Source organism: Priapulus caudatus, unplaced genomic scaffold (genome assembly GCF_000485595.1).
Source record: "Priapulus caudatus unplaced genomic scaffold, Priapulus_caudatus-5.0.1 Scaffold449, whole genome shotgun sequence".
Lineage (NCBI taxonomy): Eukaryota > Metazoa > Priapulida > Priapulimorpha > Priapulimorphida > Priapulidae > Priapulus > Priapulus caudatus.
This window is the reverse complement of record NW_014577510.1, coordinates 145,744-160,839: the sequence shown is the minus strand read 5'-3', so window position 1 is coordinate 160,839 and position 15,096 is coordinate 145,744. Positions and strand designations below refer to the sequence as shown.

The following is a 15,096-nucleotide window of genomic DNA, read 5'->3' as shown; positions in this document are numbered from 1 at the left end:
CCGCTAGTATATATATATGTATGTATATATGTGTGTGTGTGTATGTGTGTAAGTGCGTGCATGCGCGTTGCAGTAAACATCACATTGTTAATTAGATCTCACCTCAGAATGAAGTTATCTGCGCAGTACTTCTGAGCACTGTGGTACATCTGTGCCAGCCTCATGCCCGGGAAGATAAGAAATGCTCCCACCAGCGCTGAGCACAGGGCTAGAATCACCTTGATGGAAATCTTGGATGCGGGTCCACTGTAACAATGATAATAGAAGCCGGCTGTCAACACTACCAACGTCAATGCACCAGTTAGCCATAATCTACCACCGCTATTGCACATAAGTTCATGTCATCGAATGAGATCGAAAACAAATAAATTGATAAATCAGAGATATCCCACCACAGAAACACATCACTGTACTATACCTGGATTCCAACCCCTGAGTTGCCAAGAACAGATTTGATCCTTGACTGAACAATGCATACGCTGCAAAAGGAACACGACAAAAATAGAATCCATTTAAAAAAATCCACATGCAGTCACTTCTAACCTCAGAACCCCCATAAAATATTAATATCAAAATCTCACCTATATTAACCTTATTTACATATTTATTAGATTTATTAGATTTTCACAATTGGGCTGGTGGGCATCAAAACTGTACATTATTCAGAAATTTAAAAAAAAAAAGTCTTTTCGCTGGGCTGGAGTCAATGAACGCCACTACAAATCACTGCACCCAAAATCCAAGAAGAGTGACTATGACGTGCACGCACTACGTACACACTTGCCTTCGTCGAGTCCTAGTTCGAGGATGTCTTCATTGATGACGAGTACGACCATCGCTGACACAAGGCAGAAGAATGCAAACATGATGCACATCGCCCGCTCACCGCCATCCTCACCGCGGAAATACTGCGCCGTTAGCGACCACAGCACACGTCTGCGCACCGCCATAGCAAAACCAACGATACGAGAAGTAACAATCAAGCACTTGCCACCGTGCGTTGTGGACAGACATTATTCTGTGAAGACTCGTGAACATCTTATGCTCAAGCACACGCACGCACACATGCTCATGCTCGCCCACACATACGCACACACTTACACTCACACGCACACGCTCTCTCACACATGCTTACACATACGTTTACACACATGCTCATGCACACACATTTACACACGCTCACGCACACACGATTATGCATACACACTTACGCGCACACACTCAACACTCAAACACATAGTTATGCATGCACTCACATGCACACGCACACACTTCTTCACATTCTTTTACGCGTTTATGCATGCACTCACACGCAGGCACACGCATGTGCACTCTCAGTCTCACACACGTTTACGCATGGACGAGCATACACTTGCAAGCACAGGCTATTGTAGACTCTGTCTGTCAAAGATACAAGATGAAGAGTAGAGCCATGAGTGACCAGATGAGACTCAGGTTGACCTCACCGGCTGCCATGTGTGGGGTCATCCAGTAGAACAGCTCTGTTATCACGTAGACAATGACAGCGCACGATGAGAAGTCAACCAGCCACTGGTACTCTGCAAATAACACGTTATGAGGAATGACATCACATAAATCTATAGATAGAATCAATATTCTATATATAATCCGTACACACATACAAACGTATCAAGAGCAAATAATAGGTATTATTAGCTCTTGAGCGTATGTATATACGCACACACACGCACGCACGCACGCACGCACGCACGCACGCACGCACGCACGCACGCACGCACGCACGCACGCACGCACAAACACAAGTCCATTACATTAGCGGTGAAGCAAAATGGGAAATGTAGAAGCTTGAGGGTGCTTGTCATCCCGTGCTGCTGCTGCACGAGGGAGCCCACGCAAGTATTCATTACGCTTCATTACCGATGAAGTGTGCAGCGAGGGAGCGTGAAATGTCATGTGTCCATACGTACATACAATGAATAAGTGAAACGCACGATTGATAGAAATATACGTTTAGGGTTACAATGGGGTTAGCCGCTAGCTTTGTCAGCAGGTGGCGCAGCGGGAGTTAGAGGTGTTACAACGATTGCGCAATCAATCGGTCAGTTGGAAAGATACAGGAATCACGAATAGCCGATCGTATCGTCATAGCGATATAACCAAGTTAAAATGCCTTCGTAAAGTCTGCAGCGATCACTTCAGAGAGGCTGACTATACTAGCACACTTTTAAGTAAGTGTAATATCGAAAATAGCTTATAAACATTTAGTTATTTAGCCTCATTTTGACTTTGAGGTTTGGCAGTAGTTTTCTTTGACCGTTCTTCCATGCAGTCTAGATTATAAAACAACTGTTAGTGTATCATTGACAGCATTATCGCTACAGAGCAGTATATTATAATAGGACAATGCCAGTGGCCAACGTTCAGGCTGTAATTTGGTAAATATCGAGGCCAGGGTGTCTCTAGTACGAGGTACCAGTACATGGCTACCAGCGTAGCTCTGCTATTAGTAATCACCGGCATTTATTCTACATGTTTTATTATTGTATATTGAGATAGCTCTCGAGTGCTTTAGCACTTCGTTGCCACACGCATTTTTTAACATATATTTTCATTACGTTTGCTTTAATATGTCTATTTTTTAGATGAAAGAAAGACTCAAGGTTGACGCTGTAATGTGCATGTAAAACACGCCATCAATGCTCAAAGGAAATACCCAACTTAATGCAGAGACAGTAACTGTTGTTAGAGATAGACGTATCGCATCTAAGAGGATCCATGTAGAGAGAGGGTCATTGGTCTAAGCCAAGACATTTAAAATATTAACAAGAGCCGCAGAGCGTCTGGCGCTCATCTGAGGTCTGTTGCTATGGAATTATAACGAAAATTTCAGTGTCGTGCGTAAGTACCACATTTGTTAGCGCGCAGATATGCTGACACGCCAGTTGCGTACACATCATTGTTAGGACACGCCCACTATTTACAGATGGGAGGGAGGGGAGGCGTGGGGGGAGGGGGCCTCTAATAGCCCAAAAGCAGTTCACTCCTTTGTTAACAGTCAACAACATCCATGTTTACCCTTCCTCTGAGGTCAAAAGGTTATCCGCACTTACTCTTCCATGTCAGCCGAACGGACATTCATTGGTCCTTTCAAATAAAGCCATAAAAAATGCTAGGTCACCGCGTGAAACAAAAAAGTTTTTCAACTCGCTTCCGTCAGACATGTCCTCAGAAAATGTCTAAATCTGCCTGTGCCCATTTGACTCTTTGACCTTGTGACCTCCAATTTCGGCACAGTGATGGCTTTTTCCTACCATGATGCTATAGCACCGACTATCCACGAGCCTACGTCGGCCGGTTTAAGATTTGTGCCGCAATTCTGCATTCCTCCCTATACCTTAAGTTAAGGAGTGAATTTCCCCTTCTTTTACAACTCTTGACCTTTTGACCTTTGACCCCCAGCTTCGAACATCCCAAACTCGTTTTGACGATCCCCCAACGACGCCGAATATCGTGACCGTACGTCGAGCGGTAAGATTTGTGCCCAACTGTTGACGCACGGGACGGCGACGCAACGGACGATCATCGGATTCTACAAGCGCATCTGACTATGTCTGATGAGCTAAAAAGATGACCTGCCCCATCAGAAGATTTCTTCTCGGTGAAAGAATTGTTAAGTGTGCCCTTCATTGATTTCCTCAACTTAGTTAGGCGAGCTACTTGTGCAGCCAAGTAATGCTTATGTCTGTAGTAAACTGCTGCATTTTTAGAATAATAAGATATACATAATTGTATTGCAACTTGATTCTTGTATAGCATTAATAATCTCAAACAACATATTACATAACTCCTCTGAGCACCAGCACAAAAGAATCAACACCCACTTCACATATGTACCACTAAATCACTGTGAATCTCAATTAAACACTATTACACAACTCCTGAAGCACACACAAAAGAATCAACACCCACTTCACATATTGCACCACTAATAATCACCGTGAATCTCAATAAACATATTACATAACTCCTCAGCACACACAAAAGAATAAACACCCACTTCACATATGGACGCAAGCACCACACGTACGCATGCACGCACGCACGCACGCACGCACGCACACACGCACGCCACGCAGGCGCGTAGCCAGGCTTTTATTTTGGGGGGGGCGCAATTGCATGAGCACGTGAAGTGTGCGACATCAGGGGCGTAAATCCGTACGAGGAGTGGGGGGGGCGGATGCATCGGCGATAGCCATCACATACTAGCACCGAGCGTAAGCCCCACAATAATTTACACACACCGCGCGCGATCGCGCACGCACGAACATACATACACACACACACACAGGGGCGGATCCAGAATTTTTGAAAAGGGGTGTCCAGGAAGAAATAAAAGGCACTTTTTTTTGCTTACTTTTTCTGGTGTTTTAAAAAGCTGCCGAAGGCCACTTTGGGGGGGTTTGGGCATTTTTTTTAAAAATTGGTGCATTCTGAGAGCATCTGAGCAGTAATTTTGATGTCTAGAATGCAAAAATTTATCAGATCCGGTCTCCCGGACACCTGCGGACCCCTCTTTGCCCATTTCTAAGTTTTTATAACGAATTTACATATATATAAGTAAATCTTTATCAGAAAAACTAGCGCAACAAGATTTTTAATGGAGACAATATAAGAGAAGTGTGTGTGTGTGTGCGCGCGCGCGCGTGTGTGTGTGTGTGTGTGCGTGCGTGCGTGCGTGCGTGCGTGCATGCGTGTGTGTGTGTGTGTGTGTGTGTCTGTGTGTGTGTGTGCGTGCGTGCGTGCGTGCGCGCGCGTGCGCGTGTGTGTATGATTTTTCCTTTTTTTTTGGTAAAAGGGGGGTCCGGATCCCCTCGACCCCCCCTCTGATCCGCCCCTGCAACACACACACACACACACACACACACACACACACACACACACACACACACACACACACACACACACACACACACACCACACACACACACACACACACACACACACACACACACACACACACACCACACACACAGTGACACACGCACATATACACACACAGCACACGCACACGCACACGCACACGCACACGCACACGCACACGCACACGCGAGCACCGCACACGCACACGCACACGCACACGCCCACGCACACGCACACGCACACGCACACGCCACACGCACACGCACACGCACACGCACACCACACACACACACACACACACACCAACACACACGTACATACATATTATACAATGCATACTAACATGCCACGCACATGGCAAATTTGACAACCGTACGTTTGACACGTGCCGTAGCCATGCCAGTGCTAGGGGGCGTCTGGGGGCATGGCCCCAGAAAATTTTGAAATATTTAAGCCATTTTGGCGCCAATATTTGACCGTTTTGGGGGGGCGACCGCCCCCACCGCCCCCCCCCTGGCTACGCGCCTGACGCACGCACACACTCACGCACACACTTGTACGTGCGCACATGTACGTGCACACGCACGCACGCACGCCACCCATACACGTGGACGTGTACACTGCACGCACGCACGCACGCACGCATGCATGCACACACGGTGTACCTGCACACACACGCAACGCACCCATACACGTGGACGTGTACACGCCACCACGCACGCCAACGCACGCATGCATGCACACACGTGTACCTGCCACACACACGCACCGCATGCACGTACATGTATGACCACACGCCACACGCACGCACACCACGTGCACGTTTTACACGCACGCCATCACCGCACGCATGCACGCATGTGTACGTACACACGCACGCACGCACATACGTGTACGTGCAAACGCACGCCACGCATGCACGCATGTGTACGTGCACCGCACGCCCGCACGTACATACGCACGCATGCCACGCACCTGTACGCTGCATACGCACGCACGCAAGCACACACGTACGAATGCATGCACGCGGTACGTACACACGCCACCCACGCACGTATGCACGCACGAGTACGTCACACGTACGCAGCGCACGGACATGTACCGTGCCACAGTACGCACACACGTGGACGTGCACACCCACGCACGCACGCACACACGTGGACGTGCACACCCACGCACGCACGCATATATAATGTCAGCGCGAATATAGGTGGTGTACGACTGTAGGGGGCTCTTTCTGCAGGTCATACATGTACCTACATACATACATGAATCTCAATAAACATATAAATACATAACTCCTCATGCAGCACACAAAAAGAAAAACACCACTTCACCATATGCAGCCACTAATATTGACCGTTAATTCTCAATAAACATATTACATAACTCCTCAGCACACACAAAAGAATAAACACCCACTTCCCCCACTCTATCCCGGTTGTGCATCTGGGCTATGATCTGGGTACGCGGATAATCTTCACCTCTGCAGATGTACTGCCCTCCAGCGGCAACTGTTTCTAGCGGCTAACCCCATTGGTTTATGTTGCTAAGGGATTTTAGAAGCCATGTTCTAAAGGGTCAATACTCTGAAATTAGTTCTTAAAAACATTGTGTACATATATCCTCAGTATTACTGCCAGTTCTATTGTTCTCAGTAATAAGGGAGTTTGATAAGCCAGACGACTTGTTTTATATACTCACAATATTACTATTGGTTTGCTACGTTATTTCACATTATTCTTGTGTATTTTCTATTTATTTTTGTAGTGTCTCTTTTTGGCTATTTCTTTCAGATGAGTAAGCTTATTTGCATACTTTTTATAACTGCTTTGGTTTGATACGGTTGTCAGTGATTTTATTACCCACTGAATTGCCTACTTTCTTTATAATATTATTAGTATTTTTATCTTTGATTACAGAAATCCCAGCAACTACGATACATTCACTTTACGCATATTGGTCAAGTTTATCCACTGATGATTCAACTTCATGTATATTTTTTTCCATGGTAATCGTAGTTGATTTAAAAGTCTTGTTATCGTGTAAGTCGTTATAAGATGTTTGTCGAGTCGTGAGTTTTTCTTCCAATTTTAGTATTTAGTTCATCATATTTAGGCCTACCTGAAAGAAATTCATGGCACTTCCTGATATTGGAAACGTGTAATTTTATTGAGGATAATTAATTGGCTGTCTATTACAGATGGTAAATCCTCTTTTTAATTAAAGCGAAGATTTTATTAATGTTTTTTTTCCATAGTGGAAAGCTTACATAGGATATCGTGATTGCCAGCTGCAGAGTTGTCAATCAATGAATCTGGTTGACAAATATAGGTATCTGAAGTTTCCAACCTTGAGCTTGCTTTCTTAGACTACCGTAGAATCGCCATTTCCTTTCATGTCAATTCAATTTTAGTGGGGTAAATTTCTCAAATTGTTGCTAAGTCCAGGAAGCTCCACTATACTAGGGAAGCTATGTACACAAGTAGTTTCATGATCTGTGTTTCACGGGCACAGCCATATTGGTTGGATCAGAATTTTTTAAGCTCTTCCAATGAGAGTGCCTGTAGTAAGTTCAGTGAACCTTGCTTGTTGGACACGGTGTAGATAGAATTTTCATGAGGTTATGTTATCAAAAGTAAGGTTCACATGAATGTGGTTATTTACAAAGTTATCGACGAATTGACCGCAGGATAATATACTGTTGTGATTACGTGATTATACTGACATCTATCATGCTTAGACATGATGACATCGATGATGCCAGCTCACACCTGTGAAGAAATGCAGATGGACAACGTCTTGGTCGGTCACTTCTGCCGTCGTTAGTTTTAACTGGATGTTCCGGGGCACGGTGAAACTGTTGTCCTTCGCAGCACCATTCTGTTTCCTAGATCACAAAAACTAAACTACAACACTCATTTTTAAACTAATACAAAGAAGCTAGAATAATACATTCACAAATACCGTGTGAACGATAAGGATCACATAAATTACAGGCTTGTGTACAACATAAAATCATAACCGATTTGACTTTATCATGTATAATTGAGCCAAAGATCACGTACCAGATCAGATGTAAACTTATGTATCCGCATTCAAACATGGTATGCACTATGTGATTAATAACAAAGCTCTTTATTAGCATGCCAAAGCTGGCTTTACCCATTATACTGTATCAAACTTTTTGCAAGACTTACAACATGCAACATGGCGAATGGAATACTTAACGTATCAGAGGTATTTGCAATTCCTGGACTGGTATTTTTTAAACTGGACTGAAGTAGAGATATCCCAAATAAACCAAAAATTCATTAATTGGCTGTAACTAACAATTAATTATGAAATTCTAGTCAATTGCTGTAACTAGACAGATGTGGCTGGTATGTGTCTATATACCTGGCATCTTTCTTGCCTCGGCTACGGCTCGATGGTGGTGGGATACCGGCTGCCTCTCTCAGTTCCTCGTCTGTCGGGTGCATGTATCTCACCAGTCTGCAGCCAGCAATTAACCCAGTGCAAAACATTAAAGGCATAATAGGCCCATTGATTATGCAAAGTTGACGAATGCTACAGTAACTGGCACCTTCTGTAGTTAATAAGTACATTACCTTATAGCCAAATGCGTATTAGTTTGTCCAATATCACTGCTAATTACTAAGAAATGTCTAATTTAAATCCGTAAATCTGGTAATCTAGCGCCAATGCTAAATTGCTTGCCAAGCAAAATAGCCTCGAATTCGGTTAGGTGACGTAACATGTTGCTACGGGTGTTTAGCGGAGAATTGTTTGTCCCGGGATGCTTATATACGACTAATGAGCTAGTAGAATGTATCTCTGGGTGTATTCTCGGTATTGAGGCACAAGTAAATAACCGTGGGTGCTATAATGAACCGGTAACCACATGTCTTCATATTCGGACACAGGTGTATTCGTTTGACCAATATACGTAAATACGCGTAGTGCCGTCTGCTTTCCATGTTTTTCTGTGGCCCTGCATAGTTAGTCCACGATCCCCCCATAGTGTTGGCCCCCAACACAGCCTACTTCATTATCACGAGCGTCCATGATTCGTACGTGGATTCCACGTTCATTACATTACAATCAGAGCTACTGTTACGTATACAGTTACGGTACTGTACTATCGCTAGCATTGCGTACGGCCGAGCGAAAATGCATGCGTGCGAAAATGTCCGGTGCACTATAAACATGATAAATCTGTATCACACCCGTTTCGCAGTATGCGGTTTCGAAACTGTAAACAAGTCAGTCAACTGATTTCTTGGACTGCGGATTTCAATTAGACATTTCTTAGTAACCAGCAGTGATATTGGACAAACTAATACGCGTTTGGCTATAAGGTAATGTACTTATTAACTACACAAGGTGCCAGTTACTCTAGCATTCGTTAAAATTGCATAATCGATGGGCCTATTATGTCTTTAATGAGCATGCAACAGTTAGCCGTGACGCGAGATTAAAAATTACAACTGGGTACCGTACTCCTTACGACACTCACGGTTGTTAAGCTGTGGACACACTAGCCGATTTTTCATGCAATTGAGCCGCCCGGCTGAGTCGGGCGACTAACTCTAGTGGACACATTAGGCGAATTTCAGCGCGATTCATCGGAGAGTTGACCTAGATTGATAGTCACGATTGAAAATGGCACCGTTTGATTGGCTGATGAATTGTACATTCGGGCGCGCGTAGTAGAGCATTGTATAGTCGCATTGTATAGTATTGCATTGTTCGATTTTATCAAACATGTTTGATTCGGGCGACTCATTCAGCCGACTCGAAAATCGACTGCGACTCACTGGACACACTAGGCGATTTCAGCCGGCCGACTCAGCCAGGTGGCTCAATCGCATGAAAAATCGGCTAGTGTGTCCACAGCTTAAAACAGCCTACAAACACCATCTTACAAGCACAACATAGGTGTTGTAGGGTATACTCTACCCCAAAGAATAACAATATGTTGCTTATGGCCTCGAGGCATTTGCATGAAGAAGCCACAGCAGGCAGTCAGTATACCATGTATGGAATTGGTAAGTATGTATACTGACTGGTGATGGCTCAGTCACTGTTACAATTAATACTACCTGTAACAGATGACAGTCTGTGCGAGCGAGAAGTACTGAGATAACTTCTGCAGAAAGCTGGCCATGATCATGCTGAAAACCAACTGTGCCCCAAACAGCCCCTGAAAGTGCAGAATTAGCATTACCAAACATGATGCATCCAGACCTACCAAGTCTCACACATTTCGCAGGAGACTCATGCATTTAGACCCATTCTCCCGCACCCCCGCATGCCCTAGGCATTCTCACGCATTCACGCAAATTTAACGTATACTGTATGTACCACTTCAGAAATGCTTTTATACAAAGTACAGTACCACTTAAAGTTTTTATGCCTTAAAATTTTATTTTGTCTTCTTTTCTTCGAATGCGAACTGCAAATACATAATTTAAAACCAAATATTCAGAAACTGGTCATGTTTGAAAATATTCTCAACCTCCAGCATTATATTCCAAAAATGACCCATTCTACAGCAAAATCTCACTGAACCTCCAGCAAGCTGGTTGAACACCCTTGGCAAGTCTGTGCATAATAATGACTTAGTTTACTACAGTAAAACTCGCATTTAAGTCATCACTTTTGGGACCAGCATTTTTGTGCCGACTTACGAAAATGACGACATACGCGTAAGTCGTCATTTTGTCGACTTATAGATGTGTAGGGCTCCCCTCCCAGGTGCCTATCACCCCTATGCAGTCATAAGCATGCGCCACACACGACATCAGTTCGTGCCACATACATATAGCAGACATGAAACAATCGGGTCCGTACATCAATCGACACCGCTGCTGGCCATAACACACTGATTGTACGCACTAGCGGCAAGCGCGGCACACGCTGGCTATCTATAACACCCGTTGTTGATTACACGTTTGGACATTGCAGGACATTTGCAGTGCATGTCTGGCTGTCTGCCAAATTTTCTTGGAACACTTGTTGAAAAAATACGGTAATTCCGCGAGGCCGTGCTCAGGAACGAACTGTAGTAAGCGCATATCTGCGACAGCCAGCTCGCACATCCCCTAGACCGTACACTGCATGCGCACAATCGGCATTTCTGATGACTTACAGATGGGAAATTACTGTTGTTTGTAACATGGGACCTGTCTGAGGGCGACGACTTGTACATAATGACGACTTAGGCGGGGCTATTCCAATGGATTTACTATGAGGACTACTTAATCCATGACGACTTATGGGATATTACTATTACTAGTATTAGTATTACTATTAGACTAACGCCGTAGCGGTGTACCGTAGAGTTTGGACGCTCGCCCGAAACTGGACGATCTGTATGCATGCTCTTTTGTTTTGGTCGTTTTCTTTTTGTTTGAATCTTGTTTTGCAGGGCCGTAGGCAATAGTAGCCATGCTCTTTTGTTTTCTTTTTGTTTCGCCTTGTAACCTGACAAACATAACACAGTCTTACTAATGCTGATAGGGCCTATGTCCCCCAGGGTACTGCCGGAACGTACCCTGGTACTAAATACTACTATCTAATATGCCGGACCATAGATCGCCTACTCCACTAACGAGTCTAGAGAGTCGCCTACGCCTACTCCCTAACCCTAACTCTAACCCTAACCTTAACCCTACCCCTAACCATATCAGCAAGATAGTTACCAGGGTACGTTCCGGCAGTACCCTGGGGGACATAGACCCTATCAGCCTTAATAACTTACTACATATTGCAAATTGTTTCAATCAAATGTTTCCATCAGTGACCGGGTTGCCTGCCATGTTTGTTTATTGCGACCATTTTCGATGGGCAAGATGCACAGATGACTACTGCGCTTGCGCGCATGCGCACTTAGAAGCGCCCAGTTTTGGGCGAGCGTCCAATCTCTACGGTACAGCGGTCTCCGCCGACTCGGGGTGACTGTTATAAAAGCTATAGCTAGGAGGCAGGCCCAAGGATAGAGAACATGGGTCCCAATAAAACCAATAAACCTATTATATTGATATAATATTATATTTATATTGATGTAAATGACATTGGTTTTATTGGGACCCATGTTCTCTATCCTTGAACCAGGAGGCATACAACAGTAAGTTGATTAGTCACAAAAACAGCCTACACTTTCGAGGTAGTTTCCCATGCGCGGATGTAAACATGTTGGGGCTGCACTTGTCCGTGGCGCTTTGCATGATGGGATTTCCGTAAATACATTACCGAAAAAATAAATGTATTTACGACTCCGTAAATATAGCCATGGCGTATTTAAAAAAAAAATTCTGTTAGGTGCTTATTCAGGCCTGCCGCCTATGCTATGGACGCCCTTAGCCCGACCAGGCTGTGCGACGGATTGTCTATACGGTATTCTAACCCTAGCAATACCGTTTCTTGGAGCTATGAGTATTATTATTATAACCAAGAGTAGATATAATAACACAAGAGTGAGACAACCGATTCCCGCATTTTTAACCGATTTTTCTCATCAAAATTTGCCACCAATAAAGAAGCGATCCCGCATTTTTAACCGATTTTTCTCATCAAAATTTGCCACCAATAAAGAAGCATGTGTATACGTTCCTCAGCTTATTATGACCACTAATCACTCACCTTCATGGTACTGATATTCGTTTTACATATATTTGCTAGCATATTGCTGTAAATCGTAATCTTGCACGAGCTGAATTCGCACGATTTACCGCTGTTGTTGTGACCTGTTTAGCCATTATTTAGAAGCTATCGGGGCGCTAATATTTAGCAACGGACGGTTTCCAAATCATTCGTGCCCCGATAGGGTTGAGAGACAATCTAAATTTTGATCTCGTGAAGAACCTGCGAGACGTGTTCAGTTATTGTGATCGCAACACAAGAAAGAAATTGACATACTATCTTACATAAGTAATAAATACAATAATAACAATATTCTCTGTAGTAGTTTGCAGTAAGTTCACAATTACGCACGGCGCAGGTAATCAAGTACATTAAACCCCTATCGGGGCACGCATGATTTGGAAACCGTCCGTTTGCTAAATATTGGCCCCACCGATAGCTTTCTAATAATGTCTAAACAGCTCGCCAACAAGTCGCCATTTAGCGGTAAATTTATCGAATTCAGCTCGTGCCAGATACGATTTACGCAATACGCTACGACAAATATATGGAAAACGAATATCAGTACCAGAAGGTGAGTGATTAGTGGTATATAAGTCTGAGGGCCAACGTATACACTGCCTTCTTTATTGGTGGCAAATTTGATGAGAAAAATCGCGTTAAACAATGCGCGGAATCGGTTGATCTTACTCTTGTGCTTATTATCTACTCTGTTATAATGTATAGTCATCCTAGGCCTTAACACCGACCAGCTGGTGACGTAACTGGCAATTACACCGCCCTGACCATTCCATCCACTTGAAAAATCTTGCGTAGCTGCTACAAAAACTATCCGAAACAATTACCGTATATATACTCAAATAAAATGGATCACTGCTAGCATTTCTGCCTTGTTTTTGTATCAAATATAACCTTCACCTTATAGTTACAGCGTTTGATATTAATAATACATACCTCAGTTGCTGTGCCAGTTGGTAAAATTTCAAGAGCCAAACCGAAACTTGCAAGCTAACCGCAACCGCCATGGTTGTCGCAATGTGCGTATGATTTCGAACGGCACCGGAACCCGCGAACGACATAAACTACCATAGCGTTCGCTACTTGCTTTGGCCGCGGAGCATAAGAAGCCATCCATATACTCTATATATATAAATATTAAAACATTGAAAAACCAGAATCCAAGGGGAATCAAATGGTCAATCCTACAACAACTTAGATAATTATCATTGCGAAGATATGTACTTGGCGTCTGTATTTGGCCTAACGCAGCTGTGAAATCAGGTCCATGCTGATTTTATAGTGCACTGAACATTGGGCAGACATGGCGGCTTTCTGGTTTTTTGATCCAGTAATCTCAGAAAAACGGCATAACTCATAAATAAGTAGGCCGCTCAGTAGGCCGTTACGCGCGAGCAGAAGCAGACGTTATTAGATTCGTTTGAGCTATTATACATGTGACGCGATAGCTGGTGTCGATGGCGTTGGATACCGAGCCAACCTACAAGGAATTGTGGCCAAGAAGTTGAACGGTATTCTAACCCTAGCAATACCGTTTCTTGGAGCTAACCTAGGCTATACGTACTATAAGTATAAGTATACGTATTATACGTATAATGAACACCTATAGATTATAACGTAATTATAAGGCAACGCTAAATACCACGCGACCTCTTTTTATATATAATTTCTGATCTCTTTAATTCAGGATGACTAATCTATACTCACACAGCAAACCTACCATTTTCTATACTCTCTCCAACAACACCACCACACTCGCACGCTTGGCATTCACTACCATTAATCCGCTCGCAGCCACCAGCGCCCAGGTTTTCTCCGCGCTTGAGCTAATGACGTCAATTTAAACATTTGCGCGCACTTGCTTCCAGTTTCTGNGCTATGCACTCTCCGTGAGTGCCCTCTGTCTAGTTATTATTCAATCTTTATTGCATGCAATTAAAATACAAATGCATGTACTGAAGGCAATGTGTTTAATGGAGAAAAAATCTGATGGATGCAATATCTAAGTGATACAGTACAAAACAGCGCTATGCAACATGAAGAAAAAACATATACAAAGAAGACAGTAGGTATATTCTGTACAGTAAAGTGATTAACGTACGTACACTTTAAAATTATTTCAACACTGATACGTACGTACTCACACGCCCGCACTCACTCTCGTAACGTACACCAATATACACATTCCACACCCACATTCACACAAACACACACACGCGTGCACGCACGCACACACGCAAGCACGCACACTAACACACACACACACACACGCACACGCTCACACACACACACACACACACACACACACACACACACACACACACACANGTATAAATCTGACGATATATAACCGATGATACATTGGGTATACTTGGTGTACATGGCGTATGCTCGATATGTAGGGGGTATACAGGGTGTATACTTGTTGTACTTGGTGCACAGGGCGTATACTTGGGTACATGGCGTATGCTCGATATGTAGGGGGTATACAGGGTGTATACTTGTTGTATTGGTGCACAACTTGTTGTA

At 43.9% G+C, this 15,096-nt stretch overlaps 1 protein-coding gene across 3 annotated transcripts in view; it reads right to left on the bottom strand.

The window, feature by feature from the left end:
* LOC106810532 (transmembrane protein 161B-like) overlaps positions 1-14,360 on the bottom strand; it is a 19,320-nt gene extending 4,960 nt beyond the window's left edge. Inside the window, exons 1-8 of one of the 3 annotated variants that reach the window (XM_014813912.1) lie at positions 14,288-14,360; positions 10,008-10,108; positions 8,302-8,397; positions 7,677-7,792; positions 1,415-1,559; positions 785-936; positions 419-479; positions 103-246 (exon numbers count right to left, since the gene is read on the bottom strand). In XM_014813912.1, coding sequence (XP_014669398.1) covers positions 103-246; positions 419-479; positions 785-936; positions 1,415-1,559; positions 7,677-7,792; positions 8,302-8,397; positions 10,008-10,108; positions 14,288-14,290 — 818 coding nt within the window. In that variant the 5' untranslated portion in view covers positions 14,291-14,360. Of the gene's footprint in view, positions 1-102; positions 247-418; positions 480-784; positions 937-1,414; positions 1,560-7,676; positions 7,793-8,301; positions 8,398-10,007; positions 10,109-11,242; positions 11,263-14,274 lie in introns of those variants that run through there. The other 2 variants (XM_014813914.1, XM_014813915.1) reach the window with 2 other exon arrangements.
* Positions 14,361-15,096: the final 736 nt, after the last annotated feature.